Source organism: Microtus pennsylvanicus, chromosome 3 (assembly GCF_037038515.1).
Source record: "Microtus pennsylvanicus isolate mMicPen1 chromosome 3, mMicPen1.hap1, whole genome shotgun sequence".
Lineage (NCBI taxonomy): Eukaryota > Metazoa > Chordata > Mammalia > Rodentia > Cricetidae > Microtus > Microtus pennsylvanicus.
Window position 1 is genome coordinate 76,269,188 of NC_134581.1, and position 25,989 is coordinate 76,295,176.

The 25,989-nt window shown below is 41.0% G+C and overlaps 1 protein-coding gene across 1 annotated transcript; it reads left to right on the top strand.

The window, feature by feature from the left end:
- Positions 1 to 288: 288 nt before the first annotated feature.
- Arcn1 (archain 1 coat protein complex I subunit delta) lies at positions 289 to 24,798 on the top strand. Its single transcript, XM_075966132.1, has 10 exons — positions 289 to 452; positions 9,182 to 9,445; positions 10,808 to 10,987; positions 11,116 to 11,321; positions 11,862 to 12,026; positions 18,214 to 18,379; positions 19,031 to 19,178; positions 19,596 to 19,704; positions 21,716 to 21,920; positions 22,965 to 24,798. The coding sequence occupies exons 1-10, from the start codon at positions 450 to 452 to the stop codon at positions 23,052 to 23,054; spliced, it is 1,536 nt and encodes a 511-aa protein (XP_075822247.1). The 5' UTR covers positions 289 to 449; the 3' UTR covers positions 23,055 to 24,798.
- The last annotated feature ends 1,191 nt before the right edge of the window (positions 24,799 to 25,989 follow it).

The window sequence follows — 25,989 nt, forward strand, 5'->3', positions numbered from 1 at the left end:
TACAGGTGAGGGGCCCATTATAATAGAGCCCTAATCACTCTTTATGTATTCTGGATACTAGTTCCTCAGGCACACGGATTATTTTACATATTCCATGGGATCGGTTTATGGACTGTAAGAAGAGAGATCAAGGAAACGCAGGTGAACACAAACAAAGGACACAAGATTGATACTCCACACTCTAAACAAACCCCCTGCAAGCCCTGGGCTAAGGGAGGATTAGGCACCCTGGTACCCAGGAGTTGCCAGTCGGCCCCGCCCCTCGCCCTTTGACCCACGCCGTTTCCGGTTGGAGACGTGGCTTGGGTCCGCCATCTTGGCCAGAGGCGAAGCGGCGGAGGCTCCTGTCAGGGGCAGCAGGTCCGGAGCGGCCCGAGCTCCGCTTCCCTGGGCTGCAGCCCGAGCCGCAGCGGAGCCAGAGCGTGGTGCGCCCCACCTGCGGCCTCACCATGGTAAGCGCCGAGGCCGGGTCCTCTCGCCCTGTCCCCGCCGGCCGGGCCCGGATGGCAGGAGCCGCGCCCGCAGCCCCGCTGGTGGCCCGGGCTTGGCGCGGCCTCCGGGGGAAACTGGAGCGAGCTGCCGCGCCCACCGGGCCTCCGCCGGCCACACCGCCGCGTCCGCCCGCCCGCCCGCCCGACACCGCGACCCAGCCGGGCGGGTGGCTGTCGCCTGGGCCTTCCGCCCTCCCGTCCTTCCCGCCGGTTCCCTGCGAGCTCCGGCTCGGCGAGGCCGGGCCTGTCGGCAGCTCCTCGTCCCCCTGTCACCACCTCGTCCATTTCAGCTTCTTTTTGTTTAGTTTTACTCGAAAGGGGGAAGTGGAGGTAGCACGGGAAGGAGTAAGTTCGGACGCTCGTGTGTAGGACCCAGGTGTCCCCGGAGCGTCTGTCCCGGGGTAGCGCGTACGTGTGACTTTGGCAGCGAGGCCGAGTGGACAGTGTATAGAACATTGAGAAATGGGGTGACAGACACGGGGTTTCTGTCTTCGGGGAACCTACTAGTGTTCGGGTGGAGTGACATGCGTGTGGCATGTTGTAATCGGGGTTCTCGGCTGGAGGAGAAGGGGTGGGCTGTACTTGGGGACCTCCGCAGGCTTGGTCTTTCCGTCCTCATCTGTTACGGAGATCGGAGAATGACTGTGGGTGAGGATGGGGGAAAGCAGAATTGACTCCGCCAGACCCCGCTGTATCAGCTAAATCTGGATATTCGGGAACTAGAAGGATTCTATGGCTTCCAAGGAGCTAGTAATTTTTATCTTTTGAATTTTTTTTTTGAGTTACTTGAAAGCATACCTAAGATCCAACAGAGTATTTTGGTACTTGTCATACGTACTGAGTTCTACTGACAACTCTTTCAATAAGAACTTGGTTAGAGGAGAGATTCGTGTTTGGTCTTTAAACCGTTGGAAGTTCCTTTTCCAGCCTCAGGTGTATGAATTACATTAAGTAGGTTTGCCTCCCCAATTTTGGTTTTAGACATATATTTCCAAAATCTCATATACCCACCCCAAGTCCCAATTCCACAAGGTTACTTTCTTTGTTTTTGTTTGTTCATATGGTTTTTCTTCTATTTTTAAGATGTTTTTATTTTATGTGTATGAAGTGATTTGCTCATTTGTATGTATGTCTTGTGCACCACCTGAAGGGGGTGGTGGATTCCTTGGAACTGGATGGACACTTGCCAATCTCCCTGTGGGTGCAGGGGAGCTAACCCAAGTCCTCTTCAAGAACAAGTGCTCTTAACTGCTGAGCCACCTCTCCAGCCTCCGTTCTTTAGAGAGAGTGTTTCTCACTATGTCCTCTGGCTGTTCTGAAACTCACTATGCTAACCAGACTGACCTCTCTGCCTTCCCAGCACTGGAATTAAGGTGTGCACCACCACTACTGGCATGGATAGTGATTTCTTTTACGTTTTGGGGAATATCATAGTGTATGTTAGAGTATGTTGTTTCAGTGTTGAAACTAGAGCCTTAGGAAACCAAATACAGATCTTTATCAAATCTTGTTTATTAAAATGTTCTTAGAACTTTAAGATTTTAAATTCACTGATAATTGAAGGAACAGACCAGACGATAGTGGCTCACACCTTTAATACCAGCACTCGGAGATAGAGGCAGGTGAATCTCTGAATTCGATGCCAGCCTGGTTAACAGAGAGTTCCAGGGCAGCCAAGGCTACATATTGAGACTCTGTCTCAAAAACCAAAAAGCAGACAGACAAACAAAGATAATTGAGGAACAGTAGAGCTCTAGGTGTTAAGTGATATGTGTGTGCTTAGATACATATATGTGTGTGTATTTATATGTGTATATATGTATTTTTTTGCTTGTCCTTTTGATGTGTATACATAATATAGCTGTGTCCTGTCTTTCTGAATTAGAGACTTAGCATGATCCAGATATCCAGACTTGTGTGTTGTGGAGAGTAGTTTATCTCAGTACAATCTGCTCTGTCAAGTCAAAGACTTGGTATTCTGTTAATGTTTCTGGGCCCTACTTAATTACAAAAAGATCCTTATATCATAGAATTGCCCAAGTGGGGTGAAATTTTGATCTCAAAGTTGCACCAAAATTTCTAGAAGTAGTCTTTCCTTAACATTTTTTATAAGACTTCCAAACATTTGGAAATTTTGAAGGAATCTTACACGGACCAGTCATGTAACTACCAACTAGTTTCTTTCTTTTTTTTTTTTTTTAAACATTTCTTTATTTATTATGTATACAATATTCTGTCTGTGTGTATGTCTGCAGGCCAGAAGAGGGCACCAGACCTCATTACAGATGGCTGTGAGCCACCATGTGGTTGCTGGGAATTGAACTCAGGACCTTTGGAAAAGCAGGCAATGCTCTTAACCACTGAGCCATCTCTCCAGCCCCCAACTAGTTTCTTTTAGCATTTCACTGTAATTATTTTATCACACACCTAATCATGCATCATTAAAATGTATTTTAGATTAAGTTAATATTAAAACATTTCAGATTAAGTTAATATGTACATAAACATTGTTTTTGAAAAATAAATTTTCATAGACTTTAGTTACTGAGTATCAATGCAAACTGTTGTAGACTGCAGTCACTGTAGATATGCAAAGTGCAAAAGTGGCTCATAACATGAATTACAAAAGGAAATACTTTGTAATTTTTTTTTCTTTAATCAGATGGAGTTCAGCCTGGCCTGAAACTCACCCTCTTCTTCTTTCAGTTTCCTGACATACTTGGTTACATTAGCTGAAATGCATCTTCTGATTTGTCTTTTTTTCTTAGTTTTCTTAGGATTTGCCAAATATCATTATAATAATTTGTTTAAACTTACATTTGAATAAACTTGATAGTAAGTTCTCTGATAGCACCCATTTCTAGAATAGACCATTGTTTAATTATAATTAAATATATAAATTAATATAATTAAGAATTAGAGTTCTTAATTATTAAGAAGATAGTAAATAGACTTACTATAATGGCAAGTACCTTTACTTATTGAGCCTTACTGTGAAGTTTCCAAAAGCTTAAATTTATAGAGTCTATAGACTTACAGGACACTTAGTTAAACTTAGAGATTGTGTGTTTGTGAGATGCAGGATGCTGAGCATCCTCTATTGCTCTCTGCCTTATTGAACCAGAAGTTTGCTTTTTCAGCTATATTGGTGGACCAGTCAGCTCTCAGGATCTGCCTGTCTCTGACCTGCAATGCTGGGGTTACAGGCTTGCAGCCATAGCTGGCTTTTTATGTAGGTGATGGGATTCAGATTCAGGTTCTCATGGTTACAGAGCTTTGAAGCACTCTTAGATACTGAGTCATCTTCCCAGCCTGCCTCATTTGTTTGTTTAGTAGAATAAAGCAAACTCTCTTTAGCATTTTCCCACTTCCCAGGCCTTTTTTTTTTAAAGATTTTATTTATTTATTTATTTATTTATTTATTATGTGTACAGCATTCCTTCCATGTGTGCCCGCAAGGCAGAAGGGGGTGCCAGGTCTCATTATAGATGGCTATGAGCCACCATGTGGTTGCTGGGAATTGAACTCAGGACCTCTGGAAGAGCAGTCAGTGCTCTTAACCTCTGAGCCATCACTCCAGCCCCCAAGATTTATTTTATTTGTGTGTGAGTGTTTAGCCTGCATGCTTATATATGTACCACATGTGTGCCTGGTGCTTGCAGAAGCCAGAAGAGAGTATTGGATCCTTTGAACTGTAGTTGCAAATTGTTGTGAGCTGCCATGTGTGTGTTAGGGTATGAACCCCTGTCTTGTACAAGAGCATTAAGTGTTCTTAATTGCCGAACCATCTCTTCAGCCCCCTAGCTTTTTTTTTTTTTTAAGCACTTGTAGAAAACCTGAGTTTCATCACCAAATCCCACATGGTAGGATAAAAGAACCATTTCAATTCAGGAAAGTTGTCAGCTGATATCTACATAACTCATACATACATTCACACAATAAAAAAAAAAAGAAAAAAACAGGTAAGGATGGGAGAATAGCTCAGTACTAGGTAGAGTGAGTGTTTGGATAGAATGTATGGCTGTGATAGGTCATTGATTCAATTCCTGGTACCAAAAAAACAAAACCAAATTAAACAAAACCACAATAACACTTTGATTTCATATAAGTTAATATTTTAGGGTTATTTCTGTAAGCAATCAAGTGACCGATCTTGGATTGCACAGTTAGTGGAAGGTAGAACAAAAGCCTAATTCTTCAAATTTCCTAATTCAAGACATTTCTTTTTCTTTGTGTGTGTGTGTGTGTGTGTGTGTGGTTTTGAGGCAGAGTTTCTCTGTAGTTTTGGAGCTTGTCCTGGAACTCACTTGGTAGATCAGACTGGCCTCAAACTCATGAAGATCCACCTGTCTCTGCCTCCCGAGTGCTGGGATTAAAGGCATGTCACTACCACACAGCTAACGCCATTTCTGATCCGTACGTAAACATATATTTAAAATACATTAAATGTGTGTATATGTATACCATATGTGTACAAGTACCATCTTTATAAGCTAGAATCCAGGGCATTGGATCCCCTGGAACTTAAGGTGGTTTTGAGCTTCCTAATGTAGGTACTCGGGAACTAAACTCAAGTCCTCTGAGAGAGCAGTTGGCACTTTTAATCACTGAGCCACCTCTCTAGCACCCTGATCCATATATTAAACTTATACAAACAGTATAGTGAAACCATGTAAACATCTAAGTTGTTTGAGCCGTGTATGGTGATGCACACCTTTAATTCTAACTTTGCAGAGGCAGACCTAAATGGTGAATTCCAGGCCAGCTAGTGCTACACAATAAAACCCTTAAAATAAATGGTTTGGTTTGCCAAACAGTTATTTTCTTTTTGGGATGGGTGTGTAAATGTGAGAGCAGAGGATCTTGCTCTTTCTTTTGATTGAGACAACTTCTCATGTAGGTCAGGCTGACCTCAAACTCTAAAGTAGATAAGGCTGGTCTTGAACTCTTGGCTTTTGTTTTTGTTTTATTTTGTTGAGGCAGTTTCTTTGGTAGCCTTGGCTGTCCTCAAAATCACAGAGATCCCCCTGCCTCTGCCTCCTGAGGATTGGAATTAAAGGGCTGTGCCACCACCACTCAACTCAAAAAGCTTTTGAGAATCATAATTATTCATTTTTTTAAATAACTTTTTTTTTTTTGGCGGGGGGTTGAGCCAGGGCCTCCCAGTAGCTATGGAGCCAGTTCTGGAACTTGCTTTGTAGACCAGGCTGACCTGAACTCATAGAAATCCACTTGTCTCTGCCTCCCAGAGTACTGGGATTAAAGGCGTGCACCACCACCACCACCAAGGTGTTTTGTTTGTCTCACATTCATGCCTGGTGTCTGGAGGATGGCAGAAAAGGATATCTGGTCCCCTGAAACTGCAGTTAGAGATGGTTGTGCATTGCTGTGTGAGTGCTAGGAATAGAACCCAGGTTCTCTGCAAGAACAGTAAGTTCCCCTAACTGCTGAAAGGCATGGTAGCATGCCTTTAATTCCAGTTGGCAAGCCGGGCAGTGGAGGTGCACGCCTTTAATCCCAGCACTCGGGAGGCAGAGGCAGGCGGATCTCTGTGAGTTCGAGACCAGCCTGGTCTACAAGAGCTAGTTCCAGGACAGGCTCCAAAGCCACAGAGAAACCCTGTCTCGAAAAAAAAAAAAAATCCAGTCGGCAGATCTCTATGTGTTCCTCTGATCTACATAGTGAGTTTCAGGCCAGCCATAGTGAGACCCTAATGAAAATCGTGGTAGGAGAATTTACCTTTTAATAAATGTTCTAGTTCAGTAGTTGCTAAACTTCAGTAAATATGTATGTGAAGAGAAGCACTACTATGTTGAGGAATTTAAGAAGATGTGTTAATGTTGCAGAGAATAAATTTATCTTGTTCAGAGATGACCTTTCTAGCTATATTAGTGATTGGAGACCATGTCACCTGCATAGACCCTGTGTTTTGTGTTCTAGATGTTTTGAGGTTTATCTACATTTAGTATAGGGGACTTTGATCCTTCTTCAGGAATCTTATTTGCTTATATCTGGTTAATGAAATGTCTCAAATAATCTCAAGGTTTTCCTGCTTGAGATATTATTTTTACCCTACTGATTATTTGTTTGCTTTTGAGACAGGGTTTCTCTGTGTAGCCCTGGAACTTGATCTGTAGACCAGGATAGCCTCAAACTCACAGAGATCCACCTACCTCTGCCTCCCTACTGCTAGGATTAAAGATGTGCTCCCTACTGATTTTTGTTGTTTGTTTTGGGACAGGGCCTTCCTTTTATACTATTTTATGTGTATGGGTGTTTTGGCTGCTTGTATGTCTGCACCATGTGCATGGCTGGTCCCTGTGAAGGCCAGAAGAGAGTTATCAGATACCTTAGAAATAGAGTTACAGAGAGCTGGGAATTGAACATGGGTCCTCTGAAAGAATAGTTACCGCTCTTAACCGCTGAGATATCTAATGTAATAACAGGTATTCAATAAATCATGTAGCTTTGACATTGTGGCATGTACAGGTTATCTCAGCATTCAGGGAACAGAGGCAGGAGGATGGAAAGTTACAGGCCAGTCTCAGCTATACAAGATCTTCTTTCAAACAAAGCAAAGCAGAACAACAAAACAAAAGGCTGGAGATGTAGTGGTAAAACACTTACTTAGCATGTACACAGCCCAGTATGCCACCAAGCCAAGATAAGGTAAATTCAGTATAGAGTTGATAGAATCAGAGATGCAGGAGAATTAATGTGTTAATTCCTTAAATCTAGCTTTTTCTAAACGTTGTTTCTTATTTGGGAAGTGGAGCAGATGATAGTATCAGCTCTTGAGATTGCACATGAGAAAAATGCAGTGTTAGAATAAATCAGTAAAAATACAGATCTGTTTGCTGGGGGATCTTATTTGTGCAGGATATAGATGAAATACTTTAAAATATGAATTATTGATACGTTTATCTAATTATTATTTATAAATAAAAATTAGGAGTCAGATATTCAGGGTAAGAACCTGAATGATCAGAGAAGCGGCAGAGAAGCCACCAATGACCTATTCTGTTCCTTCATTGCTACTTCCTGTCTCCTATCTGTCCTCAATCCTCCAAAACCTCTATGATTAATCTTGGTCAGCTAGTGGCTAGCTCCGCCCTCTAACTCTAAGCAAACTTTATTGTTAGAATGAGATGAAAATATCACAACAGATTGTCTTTTGGATTTAGAGGGGGTTATTTTGTTTTGTTTGAAACAGGATCTCTATGTATCCCTGGCTGTCCTGATATATAGACTAGATTGGTCTTGATCTCAGAGAGATCTATCTACTTGCCTCTGTCTCCTAAGTGCTGGAACTAAAAGTGTGCACAATCATACCTGGGTCAGTATGAATTATTTTATTCTGCAGCTTAAAAACAAGCACGATACGAGATGCCTTAACTAGCTGACTTTTACCTCTTCCTTCCTGTCTCCCTATCTCTCTGTCTCCTCCTCCTCATGACCTTGAGCTTCTAATTCTCCTGCCTCTACCTCCCTGGTGCTGGGGTCGCGTATCCTCTCTGGATACTGTGTCCTTATATACTGAGTACATAGCAATTATTAATACATTGAAACTGAATGGATGGATGCACATCCATAATCCCAGCTGCTTTGGAGACTGAGGCAAAAAGAGCATAAGTTTGAAGGCAGCCAGGAAATTTAGAAAGACCCTGTAATAAAATAAAACAAAACTTTAAAATAGACAAAATGCTGTGGATAATAACATGCTTGCCTATTATGCTAGAAGGCCCAGTTCTGAAAGCCGTGAGCATTGCCACTGTAAGAATATTTATTTAAGGGCTGGAGAGATGGCTCAGAGGTTAAGAGCATTGCTTGCTCTTCCAAAGGTCCTGAATTCAATTCCCAGCAACCACATGGTGGCTCACAACCATCTGTAATGGGGTCTGGTGTTCTCTTCTGGCCTGTAATCATACACACAGACAGAATATTGTATACATAATGAATAAATAAATATTTTTTAAAAAAGAATATTTACTTAAACTGACTGATGTTTGTTTTTCAAATTGCTCATCTGTAATGGGCATTAAACCAGGGTTTGTTGTTTAAGAGATTATATTCTAACAGCGAGTCTTTCCAGATGTGTCAATCTTTTGTTGTTGCTTGTATGAACTCCTGGATTCCTATACCAAAGAGGCCATTAGAACACAGTGTATCTTTTCTCCTCTCCTCATTGGCATTTGATTTCTTTTGCATTTGTTTTGTTAAATGGATGATATCAGAAGGTTGTTGGGTCTTTTTGCTTTTTTTATTTATATTTATTTGTTTATTATGTATACAGTGTTCTGCCTGCATGTATGCCTGCAAGCCAGAAAAGGGCACCAAACCTCATTACATATATATGGTCATGAGCCATCTTGTAGTTGCTGGGAATTGAACTCAGGACCTCTGGAAGAGCGGCCAGTGCTCTTAACCTGAGCCATTTCTCCAGCCCCAAAAGTTATTTTTTAACTATTTTGTCTTTAAAATTTATGTATATTATGGAACAATTGCTTCATTTTCTTCTACCTTAACTTTGCCTTATAAATCTCATGCTGTAATGAAGAAACAACGGAGTACAGTTTGAAGACAGCTGTCAGTAGTCATGTCACTTATTGTATGGAAGCTCCCCTGAGGTGCTGAGAAAAGAAATGTGAAAATACGTGAAGGGTGCTTATTTCTGTGTGTGTTCTCGGCAGGTGCTGTTGGCAGCAGCAGTCTGCACGAAAGCTGGAAAGGCCATTGTTTCTCGACAGTTTGTGGAGATGACCCGCACTCGGATTGAAGGTTTATTAGCAGCTTTTCCAAAACTCATGAACACTGGAAAACAACACACTTTTGTTGAAACAGAGAGTGTAAGATATGTCTACCAACCTATGGAGAAACTGTACATGGTATTGATCACTACCAAAAACAGCAATATTTTAGAAGATTTGGAGACTTTAAGGCTCTTCTCAAGAGTGGTAAGAGGCCTATAATACTGGATTCTACTTTGTGGTGTTTTACTTTTTTTGTTGAAAGGAGTTTTGACTTTAAAATAGCTGATGTTAACATTTTGTGAACTCTGTACCCCTAACCACCTCTCAACAACTTACCAATGCAATTCCTTAAAAAAAAAAAAAAAAATTGGCTGTACAGTGGTGGCGCACGCCTTTAATCCCAGCACTCGGGAGGCACAGACAGGCAGATCTCTGTGAGTTCGATGCCAGCCTGGTCTATAGAGCAAGTTTCCAGGACAGGCTCCAAAGCTATAAAGAAATCCTATCTTGAAAAACAAACAAACAAGCAAAAGCTTTATTTATTTATTTATTTTGCAGTGCTAAAGCCTTATGCATTCTAGGCAAGGGCTCTTGTCGTTGAGCTATACCCCATTCCCATATAGCTCTTTATTCATTCAGCAGCCACTTGTTGGGTACCTTCCTAGGCTGTCTAATAGAGAATGCAAAATCATTCTTTTATGTGCATTGGTGTGAAGGTATCAGATCCCCTAGAACTGGAGCCACAGACAGTGGAGTTGCCATGTGGGTGCTGGGAATTGAACTGTGGTCCTCTGGAAGAGCAGCCAGTGCTTTTAATTGCTGGGCCATCTCTCCAGCCCCTCATATTCCAGTTCTTAACTAATATGTCCATGTTTCTGAAACTTGCTTGAACCCCCACCCATGTGTCTGTCTGTGAGTGTGTATGTCTGTTTATAGGTGTGTAGGGTCCACTATGTAGCTCTGGCTGGCCTGAAACTCTCTGTGGTAGACCAGGTTATAGAGATCTGCCTGCCTCCTGTGTGCAGGGATTAAAGGCATGCGCCACTATGCTCAGATTTGGAAATGTTTTTAGATTAAGAGTGTTGATACAGCCAGCTGTGGTGGTGTCAGTCTTGGGCAGAGGCAGGTGGATCTCTGTGAGTTCCAAGGCCAGCCTGGTCTACAGGGCGAGTTCCAGGACTGGCTCCAAAGCTACAGAGAAACCAAAAAAAGACTACTGATACACCCAGGCAGTGTTGACAGCACTCAAGAGGCAGGTAGATCTCTGTGAGTTCGAAGCCAGCTCTTAACTGTTGAGCCATCTCTTCAACTCATTGTTTTATTTTGTTAGTTGGTTTTTTTTGTTTGTTTTGTTTTTTATTTTATTGTATTGATGGATTGATTTTTGAGACAGTTTTCATGTAGTCTTAGGATGGCCTTAACTTGCTACATTACTGAAGATAACCTTGAACTCAGGATCCTCCTTCCACCTCCCAAGTGCTAAGATTGTTTTTGAAATTTTGAAACTTAGAAACATAACTGCTATGAAATTCGTAATCTTTGTTTTCTGTTACTATCCATGATTAGATTCCTGAATATTGTCGCGCCTTAGAAGAAAATGAAATATCTGAACACTGTTTTGATTTGATTTTTGCTTTTGATGAAATTGTTGCTCTGGGATACCGGGAGAATGTTAACTTGGCCCAGATCAGAACCTTCACAGAAATGGATTCTCATGAGGAGAAAGTGTTCAGAGCAGTCAGAGAGGTAAGTGAGGCCTCTGAGACTGCCAGTTTGAGTGTCTTTTTCTTAGCCTTCACTAATCTGATCTTCCTGGTTTTACTTGCTAATGTAGATGTACTGAAAACTACATACAAGTATGTCTCTTTCCATAGACTCAGGAACGTGAAGCTAAGGCTGAGATGCGGCGGAAAGCAAAGGAATTACAACAGGCCCGAAGAGATGCAGAGAGACAGGGCAAAAAAGCACCAGGATTTGGTGGATTTGGTAGTTCTGCGGTGTCTGGAGGCAGCACAGCAGCCATGATCACAGAAACTATCATTGAAACTGATAAACCAAAAGTGGCACCTGCACCAGCCAGGTATAGTCTAGCGTATTACCAACAACCCTAGGATACAGAGGAAGGCTGTATGTGTGTGTGTGTGTGTGTCTCATGGGACTAATACTTGGTTCCTAAGCTGACTGTAAATAATAAGAGACTTAATGAAGTAAGCTTTGATACTAAATTTAGATATATAAACAATAGTTATAAAGCAAACATCTGTGTTATTTTTCCTTTTGTTTAAAAGAGAGTTCTGAAATTACATGCAAAGACTTATGCATAGTCACATTTATCTGATTGGAAGATGTTAAGTTTTCACCAGATCACTCATGATTATAAAATTATACCTTTGGTATTTAGGTACTTAATGCTTACATATTAATAATGGTTGTCCATTTGTGCAGGTTCGTATTATACCATCAGTGGTCTAGTTGTCCACCAACACTAGGAAGCAGGCTTTCTCCTTGTGATCTTCATATTCCTTCAGAGGAATCTTGTTGGTAGAAGGCCATTAACTAATGTTTGGGGCTTTTTGTATTTTTTATCATCTATTTACTTGTTTTTTATTCTTCCTCTTAGACCTTCAGGTCCTAGCAAGGCTTTGAAACTTGGAGCCAAAGGAAAGGAAGTAGATAACTTTGTGGACAAATTGAAGTCTGAAGGTGAAACTATTATGTCTTCTAATATGGGGAAACGTACCTCGGAAGCAACCAAAGTGCATGCTCTGCCCATTAATATGGAAAGGTAATAATGACTTCTTCAAGAATAAACAATATAATTTTTAAAAATTGTCTTTTTAGCAGGTGGTGGTGGTGCATGCCTTTAATCCCAGCACCCAGGAGTCAGAGGCAGGCGTGTGTGTGTGTGTGTGTGTGTGTGTGTGTGTGTGTATGTGTATGTGATTTGTTTTGCCACTGGGCTACATATGTGCTAGTTGCATATTTTTGTGCCTTTTAACTTATTGATTTAAAAAAAATTTAGAACTTTTTAAAAAAAAAATAATTTATTAACTTTATTCTATGTGCATTGGTGTGAAGGTGTCAGACCCAAAGGAAATAAAGTTACAGACAGTTGTGAGCAGCCATGTGGGGCTGGGAATTGAACCCGGGTCCTCTGGAAGAGCAGCCAGTGCTCTTAACCGTTGAGCCATCTCTCCGTCCCTCAATTTAAAATTTTATTTAGATAGAGTATATGTTCCAGGTATTAACTTAAGGTATATTTTTCCCCCCACTTTAAACATGAAAACTCTCAGCTATTTGTTTTCTATGAAGTTTAGAACTTGAATTGGATAATTTAGGAAAGGTAACTTTATGCCTACTCTGTAACTTGTCTTGAGCATGGCATGACGGTACAGGCCTGTAATCCCACTGTTGGGGAGGTGGAGGTTGGAAAACCTGGAGTTCAAGGCCAGCCTCAGCTACGTGAGATCCTAGGTCAAAAAGAAAAAAAGAACTTGAATTACAGAGAGAGCTACATTAACCCTATATTTTTTTCTAATTAAAACTATAAAGGAGAGTACGTCTTTAAGTCTTTAAAGGAAATTAATGTGAATGTGCTGTATTTTAAGTATTTGAATGCAGTATAATTGGATTTTTCTCTTAGTGCTGAAACAATGGTTGGTGACTTTTTTTTTACTGATATTTATTGAGCTCTTTATTTTTCTCTCCTCCCCTCCTTGCTACTCCCCTCCCCCCTTCAGTCTTCCCCTAAGGTCCCCATGCTCTCAATTTACTCAGGAGATCTTGTCTTTTTATACTTTATACTTCCCATGTAGATTAGATCTATGTAAGTCTCTCTTAGTGTCCGCATTGTTGTCTAAGTTCTCTGGGATTGTGGTTTGTAGGCTGGCTTTCTTTGCTTTATGTTTAAAAACTACCTATGAGTGAGTACTTGTGATAATTGTCTTTCTGTGTCTGGGTTACCTCACTCAAAACAATGTTTTCTAGCTCCATCTGTTTTCCTGCAAAATTCAAGATGTCATTTTTTTTCTGCTGTGTAGTACTCGATTGTGTAAAAATACCACATTTTCCTTATCCATTCTTCGGTCGAGAGGCATTTAGGTTGTTTCCAGGTTATGGCTATGACAAACAAAGCTGCTATGAACATAGTTGAGCACATGTACTTGTGGCATGATTGAGCATCCTTTGGATATATAACCAAAAGTGGTATTCCTGGGTCTTGAGGAAGGTTGTTTCCTAATTTTCAGAGAAATTGCCACACTGACATCCAAAGGAGTTGTACCAGCTTGCATTCCCACCAGCAATGCAGAAGTGTTCCCTTTCCCCACAACCTCTCCGGCATAAGTTGTCATCAGTGTTTTTGATCTTGGCCATTCTTACAGACGTAAGATGGAGTCTCAGAGTTGTTTCAATTTGCATTTCTCTGAAGACTAAGGATGTTAAACATTTCCTTAAGTGTCTTTCAGCCATTTTAGACTCCTCTGTTGAGAGTTCTCTGTTTAGGTCTGTACTCCATTTTTTTATTGGATTATGTGATCTTTTGGTGTCCAATTTCTTGAGTTCTTTGTATATTTTAGAGATCAGACCTCTGTCTGATGTGGGGTTAGTGAAGATCTTTTCCCATCCTTTAGGCTGTCATTTTGTCTTGTTGACTGTGTCCTTTGCTTTACAGAAGCTTTTCAGTTTCAGGAGGTCCCATATATTAATTGTTTCTCTCAGTATCTGTGCTGCTGGGGTTCTTTTTAGGAAGTGGTTCCCTGTGCCAATGCGTTCAAGTGTACTTCCTACTTTCTCTTCTGTAAGGTTCAGTGTGGCTGGCTTTATGAGGTCTTTGATCCATTTGGACTTGAGGTTGGTGACATTTTTAAGTGATAGGTTAATCGAGTTCATTTGACCACGACACAATTTTTTTGTCCTTATCCCAGACTTACTGTTAACTGATAGTTTTGAGGTCAACTGAAAGATGATTCTGGGAGGATACCTCTATCAGGTGTGCGTGCATAAAAGGGACTGTTTGCTCTTTTGTGTTCTCTTCTGTTAGAAATGAACTGTTACCTCTAGACTGATCTCTTCACTTACTGGTGTACTGGTGCTATTCTGGTTGTTTAGGGAAAGGCTGAGGCTTTATGCCTTTATTTTTTTTTAATTTATTTTTATTTATTTATTTTTAACTTATTTTATGAGCATTGGTGTGAAGGTGTCAGATTCCCTGGAACTGAAGTTACAGACAGTTGTGAGCTGCCATGTGGGTCTTGGGAATTGAACCTGGGTCCTCTGGAAGATCAGTGAGTGATCTTAATCATTGAGCCATCTCTTTAGTCCCTTATTTTTGTATGTTTTTGTTTTTTTAAAAATAATGTGGCTAAAAGGTGGTAGCATATGCCTTTAATCCCAGCACTCAAGAGGCAGAGGCAGGCGGATCTCTGTGAGTTCAAGGCCAACCTGGTCAACAGATCAAGTTCCAGGATAGCCAGGGCTACACAGAGAAACCCTGTCTCAAAAAGAAACAAAACAAAAAGAACACTTAAGTTATGTGAGTATGGCCTGTGCATTTGGGGGTGCAGGTGCCCACTGAAACCAGAAGAGGGCAATGGATTTCCCCTTGAACTGCAGTTAAATAAAAGCTGCTGTGAGCGGATGCTAGGAGCAGATCTTAGGTTTGAGAGAACAGAATATGTTTTTAACCACTTTTAAGGTTTCACACTTAACATAGTAAAGAGAATTTGAGCATCCATCTAGATGTCTGTTTGTCTGTCTGTCTACCTACCTACCTACCTACCTACCTACCTACCTACCCACCTACCTACCATCACATAGTAAAGAGAATTTAAGCATTTTCCTCTTTCTGTCTGTCTATTTCATTCAAGCCACCACAAGATAGAGTTTCTAGTTGCATTTCCCCTGTTAAATTACAGATAATGAATTACGTATTTAAGGACTAGGGATATTGTTCAATAGTTCTTGCCCTGGGTTCAGTAATTCTTGCCCTGGTTCATTTGCAAGGCCCTGGGTTCAGTTCCTAGGGTATAAAAGAAGAAGACATAACAATTTACTTACATGAAGTCATAGTTAAATGACATCTAAATGCAGTGCTTTACCCTGGATAGGATCCTGTACTGTATTTTGTGATAATAAGATAATTGACATGTTGTTAGTAGGTTGAATGGAAGTATTAATTCAGTATAAATATATGGAGTTAATGATAGCATTAATACAGTTATATAAGAGAATATCCTTGTGCATGCTAGGCAAGCACTTTGATATTAGATTATACCTAGTACAAGAATGTCCTTGTTCTTGTAAAGTAAGAATATAATGTTTAAAGGGAAAAGGACTATAGCATTTGTCTTAGGGTTTTTGTTGCTGTGAAGAGACGCCGTGACCTCAACAACGCTTATAAAGTAAAACATTTAATTGGGGTGACTTACAATTTCAGAGGTTCAGTCCATTATCATCATGGCATGGAGTATGGCAGTGGGCAGGCAGACATAGTGCTGTAGTAATAGCGGAGAATACTATATCTTGCAGGCAACAGGAAATGAACTGAGACACTGGGTGGTATCCTGAGCATAGGAAACCTCAAAGCCCACCCCTGCAGTAACATATTTCCTCCAGCAAGGCCATATGCACTCCAACAAAGACACATCTCCTAATAGTGCCACTCCTTATGAGGATATGGGGGCCAGTTAACATTCAAACTACCACAGTGTTCATAACCAGCGTCTTAATAGTTTATGGGGGATGTGTGTGTAAGATTTATTTAAAGAGAGTATGAGTGGCTGGGCGGTGGTGGCACACACCTTTAATCCCAGCACTCAGGAGGCAGAGGTAGGAAGGTCTTTGTGAGTTCGAGGCCAGCCTGGTCTATAAAAGATAGATCCAGGACAGGCTCCAAAACTACAGAGAAACCCTGTCTCAAAAAAAAAATTACAAAAAAATTCCCCCCAAAAGAGTACTAGTATAAAGAGTATTAGTATACAGATGATGAACCAAATGGAATATATTAACAATAGGTAAATCTTGGCGAAGATTTTTTTTTGTTTAAAAAAAAAGATAACTTTTGTTTAAGTTTTATTATGTTTTAGAATATCTTTTATTTATTCTTTGACAATTTGATATATAATGTATATACAGAATCTTGATTATGCCCACCACTAGGTTCTCCTCACTTCCTTCCCTTGGACATTCTTTACTAGGTCCTCCTTCCACATTCATGACCTGTCCTTTTTATTTATTTTTTTCTTTTGTAAATTGCTGGATCCAATTACTTGTGCTTACTAAAATGTTTACTAATCCTGTTGGCTTGATCTCCTCCACATATAACTGTGGCTACAGTGAGCTCATGAGTGTGGCAGTCACGTCATGTCCAGAAGACAGCACTTCGTGGTACTCTTTCCCATCTCTTGGCTCTTCTTTTGATGTTCCCTAATCCTGGGGAGGAAGATAGTAAAATAAAGAGGTCCTATTTAGGACTGAGCGCTCAAGAATTATTTTTAACACCTTGAAGAGTTAGAAATCTCTGCCTTATTGCTAACCGAAGAAAGAGGCTTCTGTGGCCAAGATTAGGAACATTATCAATCTGTAGATAAACATCAATATTTAGGAAGCAGTATCCATTTAGCAAAACAGCAGTAGTAGGTTTTCCACTAGGGCCTGTGACCTACCAAACCATGGACTTTGACCAGGTTTACAGTATCAGGCTTGAATTCCTTCTTGTGAAGAGAAGGCCTCGGATCAATCCAGGAAGCAGTTGGTATCCCCATAACCTACATGCCACTGTTGCACCACTGGGCATAGCTTGCTTGGCAGAACAGTATTAGAGTGCTCAGGGTTCAGTACTGAGTAAGGCCATTTATCTTTTCTCTCCAGTGGTCTGCATAATACCTCCAGCACTGAAAGCTAGCTACCAGGGAGGAAGTTTTCAACTCAGTTCCACCAATTTCTCTATGTCCTGCATCTGAAGTGAGTTGTCTATTCTAGTTGAAGAAACAAGAGCAATGGGAGGAATAGGCTCTGATGTTTTGGAGGCTTTGTATTCCATGCCTGGCACTAGGATTTTTACTAAATAGCCTATATGTTCTAGGGAAAGCATCATTCACCTTTACAGAATACCAATGTTCAAATTTATTTTTTTAAAAAAGATGGTTTTTGTTGTTCATTTTTGGGGCAGGGCCAGCCAGGAACCTGCCATGTAGACCAGGCTGGCCTCGAACTCACAGAGATCCACCTATATCTCCCACATGCTGATATTAAAAGGGTATACTACCACACCTAGCTTTACTTTTTAAAAATTTGCTTGCAAAGTAATGAATTTCTATAAATTATTTGTTTGGTTTTTTTGTTGTTGTTGTTGTTTTTGAGACAGGGTTTCTCTGTAAGTCTTCTTTTTGGAACTCACTCTATAAACCAGGCTGGCCTCAAACTCACTTTATAGACTAGGCTGGCCTCTAACTCACAGAGATCTATCTGACTCTGCCTCACAAGTGCTGGGATCAAAGGTGTGTACCATCACCACCTGGCTTTATTAATCTTTTAAAATTACGTATAAATTTGTATTTGGGGAGGATGCACATGAGTGCAGATACATAAGGACTCCAGAAGAGGGCATTGGATCTCCTGAAGGTGGAGTTACAGGTGATTGTAAGCTGCCTTATTTGGGGTGCTGGGAACCAAACTTGGGTTTTCTGTGTGTGTTTTTAACAATTAAGCCATCTTTGTAACCCCCTTCTCTTTCTTTTTAAGACCCCAGTCTCTTGTAGTTCATATTGGCCTTGAACTCATTATGAGCCAAGGGTGGCCTGAACATTCTCCTAATCTTACCTTCCAAGTGTACCAAAGCAGTACCATCACACCTGGTTTTATATGGAGCTGGGGATCAAACCCAGTGCTTCTTGTATGCTAGACAAACACTACCAACTTAATCACATCTCCAGTCTGGTTTTTATTTCTCTGACAAACCTTTTGCTTTATAGTGTGCATATGAAGATTGAAGAAAAGATCACACTGACCTGTGGGAGAGATGGGGGATTACAGAATATGGAGTTGCATGGCATGATCATGCTTAGAATCTCAGATGAAAAATTTGGCCGGATTCGTCTCCATGTAGAAAATGAAGATAAAAAAGGGGTGCAGCTCCAGGTGTGTAAAGGCTTTTATATTGAGTATTTAGACATTATTTACCTAGCACAGTCTTTTTTTCTGGGTTTATTTGGTTTTGCAGGACTTAGAAATGGAATACAGACTCTTGCTTGAGCTGACTTTATACTCAACTATATAACCTTAGCCTTCTTTCAGTTTTATTTGTTTGTTAGAAATGGGGTATTTTTATATAGCTTTGGTCTAAAATATTAAGCCTTTATAGAAGGCACATCTTTCCACAAAATTAAAAAGAATTGTAATTTATTAGGAATCCTATTTAGGGGCCATATAAGCCTAGAGGGGTCTATGTAACAGAGTGAGATCTTGAATTTCTAATCTTGTAATCCTGCCTCCAACTGCAGAGTGCTAGGATTACAGGCAATTGAACCCGGAGTCCCATGCATGTTAGGCAAGTACTTTGCCAACTGGGCTACATTTTCAAGCTCCTCTTATTTATTTATGCTTGTATATATGTCTCTGTGTCTAGAGGTCAGAGGATAACTTCCAAAAGTGTTGGTTTTCTCCTTCTCTGTGGCTGCCAGGGACTCAACTCAGGTCATTGGACTTAGCAGCAAGTACCCGCTGAGCCATCTTGCTGGCCCGGTTCACTTGTCACTCTGAACTTCAGATGTCCTTCTCTTCTCATTCCAGACCCATCCAAATGTGGATAAAAAGCTTTTCACTGCAGAGTCTCTCATTGGCTTGAAAAACCCAGAGAAGTCATTTCCAGTCAACAGTGATGTAGGGGTACTTAAGTGGAGACTACAGACAACAGAGGAATCTTTTATTCCCTTGACAAGTAGGTGCCTCTTCATGGGTATGTGCTTATCTTCATTGACATAGCAAGTTCTTTTTGGCAAAATGACTGTCTTCAAAATGCAATCGCTGCTGTAATTGGTATATTTTAATTAATCATTTTAATTTTTTAAAGGTTTTATTTATCTTGTGTCTCTGTGAAATATATGCACCTGTGAATAGGTGCCTGTGATGGCCAGAAAAGGTCATCAGATCACCTGGAGCTGGACTTACAGCCAGTTTTGAGCCATCAATGTATGTTTTACATTAAAGTGCTACAGACCTGCAGTTGGCAGTCGGGATGTATTTGCCATCTTAACATTTCCCACTCCTCCATACTCTTGATCTTGGCCCCAAGGCCAAGAAACAGTTCTCTTTTTCTAAAGCTGAGGTATTATGGCCTTGTTTTTTTTTTTCTCAGTTAATTGCTGGCCCTCTGAAAGTGGAAATGGTTGTGATGTGAACATAGAATATGAACTGCAGGAAGATAATTTAGAGCTCAATGATGTGGTCATCACCATCCCACTCCCGTAAGTGAAATTCTCCTAATAATCCTCTTCCCTTCGTGGGTTTATAGAGGCAGTACTTCACCGAATAACCACTTTGAAATGTTTATTTTCTTCCCTGTTGTGGTAATACCGATTAAATGTAGAGGCTTAAACATAGCAAGAGCTCTACTACTGGGCTACATTCTCAGTCCTTTTTACCTGTTTTGAGACAGGGCTTCACTAAATTGCCCAGACTGGCGTTGAATTTGTGATTCTCCTGCCTTAGTCTCATGAGTAGGTAGGATTACAGGCATAAGGCACTAGACATGGCTGATACTTGCTTCTTTAAAAAAAAATAGTTGTGTTTGGCCAGGCAGTGGTGGTGCAAGCCTTTAATCCAACACTCAGGAGGCAGAGACAGATGGATCTCTGAGTTAGATGGCAGCATGGTCTACAGAGTGAGTTCCAGGACAGCCAGGGTTACATAGAGAAACCCTGTGTGTGTGGTGGGGGCAGGGCAGCAGGGGCGTGATAAGCAGTGCAGTTAAGTTTGACACGTATACACATGGAAAACTGTCAGCACAGGGAAGATAGACGTGTATGTCTAGCTGGTTGTGGTGGCTTAAACACTAATCCTAGCACTAGGGAGCCCAGAGCAGGAGGATCCTTTCTAGTTTGACTTTCAAGTCGACCTGGGCTACAGAATGAGATGCTGTTGCAAACAATTCCTGTCACACACACATAAAACTCAAATTTCTGGTTCCAGTATGTCTTGTATATTTCAATAGCTATATTCTCTAGGATCATCTAGAACCTTGGAGAGTGGTAGGATTGGGCACTACTGACAGGTTGTCTCTGTTTGTTGAGATTTATTTTACTAGACTATTTTAGGATGCCATAGTTTTGAGGCCTCTCTCTGCTCTGTAATTGTGGCTGTGGTGGTTTCCTGTGTCTTTGTTCAGTTTTGCAATGGCCTGGAGAAGAGATCTTTCGAGAACGTTTTACCCCAGTGTCTAGAGCTGATCAGATTAGAAGTCATAATTGGAATTGGAGCAGAGAAGGACCAAGCACTGTAGAATTGATGGGAAAGAGTTAAAGTCTTTTGCAACCCTTAAAGTAGTCTTTGTTTTTCTTACATACCCTGCCCCTAATGTAAGCACTGAGTGTCACTGGTAAATTAAAAGAGGGTAAATTTAGAATGTGTAGGAGTAGGTGACATTGCCTGTCAGCCATTTGTGGGAGTGCAGAGTACATCCTAACTAGCCCTGATTCTTCTGTGACCAAAAACAGCTGGGTGTCTCTTTTTCCAGTCTATTTCTATTTTGGCCAGACTTTGTTGTCATGCTTTCACTGTTCACTTACCAAATAAATTCACTAGATTATAAATCAGATAAATTTACTAGCATTGGCTTCAGTAAAGTTTTAAATATTCTGAACTCTTTTGAGAACAAATCTCAAAGATCCAATTTTCACCTCTATTTTTTGGTATGTAAAGTTTCTCCCTACTACCAACCTGTTTTGTTTTTTTATTGTTATTTATTAAAGACATACATTGTTTAAAAAAATTCCTTAGCAGGCTAACAATCCATAAAGTGATTTTTACAGTAGAAACAGTTTTAGACAGTTGCAATCTCAGTTCCCTGTTAGCTCCGAGGCCTAGTTAGCACCCAGAGCTGTCTTAAATGCCTATTGTTCTAATGTCTTTTTCTACAAAGGAAGTCAAGTGATATCCTTAGCAATGGTGCTAGGATTTGATCCTCAAAGTTAGTGAGTAGCACAGTCTTTAAAAAAATTGAGGCAAAATTTGAGATGTGTAGTTTTTTGTTTTTTTTTGGGGGGGGGGGTGTCTGGCTTTAGCTGTCCTGGAACTGACTTTGTAGACGAAGCTGGCCTTGAAGTCACAGAGATCTACCTTCCTCTGCCTCCCAAGTGCAGGGATTAAAGACATGTGCCCCACTACCCAGCTGTGGTCAAATTGGGGTTGGCTTTCCTTTCCTTGTTGGAGTTCTCTGAGTTCTAGATAACTACAATGACCAGATGTTTCTCCTGACAGATCGGGTGTTGGTGCGCCAGTGATTGGTGAGATTGACGGTGAATATCGACATGACAGTCGGCGAAATACCTTGGAGTGGTGCCTGCCAGTGATTGATGCCAAAAATAAGAGTGGCAGCTTGGAGTTCAGCATTCCTGGGCAGCCCAATGACTTCTTCCCTGTTCAAGTTTCCTTCATCTCCAAAAAAAATTACTGCAACATACAGGTAATCTGTTCTGACAGACGGCAGAAACAAGTGTCTGATAGGTGGTACAGTTCCATGTCAAGGGAAAGGTCAAAGCTGAGGTGTTCTGCAGACTCCATTTCTGACTTGCTCGTCACATTTCTTTCTTTCTTCCTTCTTTCTTTCTTTCTTTCTTTCTTTCTTTCTTTCTTTCTTTCTTTCTTTCTTTCTTTCTCTTTCTTTCTTTCTTTCTTTCTTTCTTTCTTTCTTTCTTTCTTTCTTTCTCTTTCCTTTTCCTTTTACAGCAGGGTCTGATTATGTAGCCTTGGATGACTTGCTGTGTAGACCAGGTGTCCCTCCAGTTTTTTTGTTGTTGTTGTTTGTTTGTTTTTCAAGACTGGGTTTCTCTGTAGCTTTGGAGTCTGTCCTGGAACTAGCTCTTGTAGACCAGGTTGGCCTCAAACTCACAAAGATCCACATGCCTCTGCCTCTTGAGTACTGGGATTAAAGGTGTGTGCCACCACCACCCGGCAAGGTCTGTTTTCTGAGTGCTGGAATTGAATTGTGGGCACGTACTACCACTCCTGGCCTATGTGGTTTTTTGTTTGTTTGTTTTAGCATTTACATTTTTATAGGGAGGGGGCAGAAAGATAGCTCAGCAGTTAAAGATATGCTGTAGAAGATCTGGCTTGGCTCCCAGCACAAACATGGTTGGGTTTTTTGGTTTTTCAAGACATTGTTTCTCTGTAGCTTTAGAGCCTGTTCTGGAACTCGCTCTTGTAGACCAGGCTGGCCTCGAACTCACAGAGATCCGCCTGCCTCTGCCTCGCAAGTGCTGGGATTAAAGGCCTGCGCCACCACTCTGCTTATTCTGAGCTTTTACTTGTGGCAGCTGTTCTGTTTTACTGCAGCCAAGAGCAGATTGGATAATGCCAAAAGCTGCAAGTGTGAGTGAGTGGTTTTTAGTATTACTAGGCTACTTTTAGTGCTGCTCTTAGAGAATTTGATGTAATCTATAATGAAAATGTAATCAATATTTTGTAGACTCACCATCCTTTTTCCTTACCACACTTTTTGCTTTCGTAGGTTACCAAAGTGACCCAGGTAGATGGAAACAGCCCTGTCAGATTTTCCACAGAGACCACTTTCTTAGTGGACAAATATGAAATCCTGTAATACCAAGAAGGAGGAAAACCGAAAAGGAAGGATTTCAGATTAATAAAGAAGAAGCCAAAAGTGGCTGAAGAGTTTTTCCAAATTTACAAGCCATTGGAGACCCCCTTTTTTTCCTGATACAGTGTACATCCTCTGCGCGCAAGGACCCTCAACTCACCCCAGCGTTCTGGTGTCACAGAGACATTCTTTAACAAAGAAAAGACACTAACATAAAGGGAAAGGCTGCTGATTTCTTTGACAGATTTTACTGGCCAGCAGGAAAGCAAGCTCTCCAGGGAATCCCGTAAACACCTCTTCTGCCTTCATATAAGTTTCCCATTTATTTTAATCCCTAAATAGAGTTATATTTCATACTTCGTTTTAAAAAGTTTTTCTCTATAGATTTGATTTTTCAGTACACTCAGTTTTCTCTATAGATTTGATTTTTTTTTTCTCCAGTACACTCAGTCATGCACTGAGATCATCTCTTTGTAGGTATTGTGTTCGGCACTCCTAGAACAAGGTTATCTAACCCATTCTTGACTTCAGACAATACCAGTGAGCTGCTTAAGGGATGTAGAGTCTAGAAGTTTGAAATACATGGTTGTCTTATTTCCTCTCCTGCGTCCATCCATTGTTCTATTTTCTTGCCAGGTTGTTCCCTTGTAGGACCTGCCTTTCCAGTGGTAAGCAGTACTGTGAGTCCCACTCGTGTCAATATTAAAGGTAGCTGAAAAACAGCTTTCAGGTGTATACACCTTTTCAAGATGACTACATCCATTGCCACATGGAATCATGTCTGCTGCTGGTGCTCCCCAGCTTCCGGTTCACCACATGTGGGGCAGTACTAAGTTACTGCAGTCACTCAGTGTCAGTCCACTTTGATTTCTCACGTCCTCCCTCTTCAGTTGTTCCCTTGTCAGTCTTCCCAGCAGAAATGAGGTTAGTGAGTCTGTGCCGTTTCCCTTTAGCCCTAAACTATCAAGGAGACCCCCATCTTCACCATTTGAGTGAGGCAAGTGATTATCCTGATGAGGAGAGAGGAGTTGCTCAGATATCTCCCATTTCAACTTCCATCTGACCAGACATGTTCCACCTGCCTGTTTGTCCCTGTTCCTAAAATCCTTTTCTCTTCTCAGCCTCTTTTATGTCATCATGTAGTAATTGTTTCTCAGCTGCACTTGATCCATTGCCTTTTTAATGGAGGCTGAATCACCCGGTCCTCAAGCACTGCACTGGGCAGGTTGGATGATCAGTGGCTGCAGGCTGCAGGCACTAGCAATGGGAAGCAGAAAATGACAGTAGATGACTGCACATTCTGAGGTGCTGGAGAGCAGGGCTCTCATTCTGGACAGCTGGCCCTCCACGGCAGGAGTTTACTATCCATGAAGCAAGATGGCTGTGGAGGCTTGCCAAAGAAAGTTCTGGCCTTCCCTTCCCCCTAAACTGCATCAGGGAAGAATCCTTATCTCCAGCTTGGTTTCCATGTAAGGTTTTCTGAGGAAGGGGACTGGGATAAGAAGTCTGTCATGTAGTTAAGTAGACAAGAAATCTTATTAATCCAGTTGTATTTCAGAGTTGTTTGACCCTATGATTTTTAAAGGCAAGTTTAATTTCACAAAGACTTTTTTCTGAAATTACTTTTGGGGTAATATTTAAAATGAGAGACATTTTGTAACCCTGTAAAATACGTAGGGAATATAACATTCCAATGTACACAACGAAGGCAAATTCTTTAATCAAATAAAAGAGTATTATAAAATGAGATGTTTACTGGACTCTTTAACTTTGATGTCTGCTTGCTGATTCATGATACTGTAATAGGATCTAAGATTAAAGATTAATGATACTTTTTTTTAAAAGAAAATAACCTATCCAAGTGTATTCATTTCCTTGTCTCTTTCCAGGTAGTGTGCCTCTCTAATTGTGTGTATTTGAGCACACACACTCACTCTTGACAGAGTAGGATTAAATAAAGCTGAGTAGGATTAAATAAAGCTTCTTAGAGCTTTCACTGGGTCCAGAGTCTTCACTTTGTCAAGAGCAGTTTAGAGTCAGAGAAATGACACACATTCTCTCTCTCTCTCTCTCTCTGTTTTTTTTTTTTAAGACAGGATTTCTCTATGTAGCCTGTGGTGTATCTAGAACTAGTTCTGTAGACCAGGCTGGCCTTGAACTCACAGAGATCCACTTGCCTCTCTGCTTCCTGAGTGATGGGACTAAAGGCGTGCCCAGCTTTTTTTGTTCATTAGCTTTTCTCCACAGCGTCTCTATGTAGTCCTGGTTCTCCTGGAACTTGCTCTATAGACCAGGTTGGCCTCGAACTCAGAGATCTCTGTGCTTACCTCTGCCTCCCAAGTTCTGGGATTAACGGTGTGGACCACCACACCTAGCTAGTCAAAGAGTTCTTAAACATTCTGCAGTACCCCAGAGTCTTCTCCTTGTCAAACAGTGGTGAGTAAATGAACCAGAACGATATGGGGGATGCTTTAGAAATTGGTTATTTCCTCAAAAGGGAATAACTAGACATGGTGGCACACCCCTTTAATCTTAGTACTTGGGAGACAGGCAGGAGGAACTCTATATGAGTTTGAGGCCAGCCAAGACAACATAGTGAGACCTTTCCTCAAATAAATAAGGCTTCTTTACTCTTTTATTTGCAAAAATCTATTGAGTGTGAAAAAAATCATTTGGAAGGCAGATTTTTCTCCCTAATAAATAGTTAAGTGACAGGGATGACAAGATTTTTGTGTTGTATTTTTTTCTTTAATGAAATTGTACCGGATCTAATAGTGCTAAAATTTTGCTTACCTCCCTGGTGAAATGAACACCCAATTCCTGTCACATGCCCTGACTGGCCAGTAAACCTGTGGCATCAAGTGGATTTTGTTGGCCTCTTCTGAGGGAGGTTAGCAACAATAACTAGATCTGTCCAAACATTCTGGTTAATGTACAG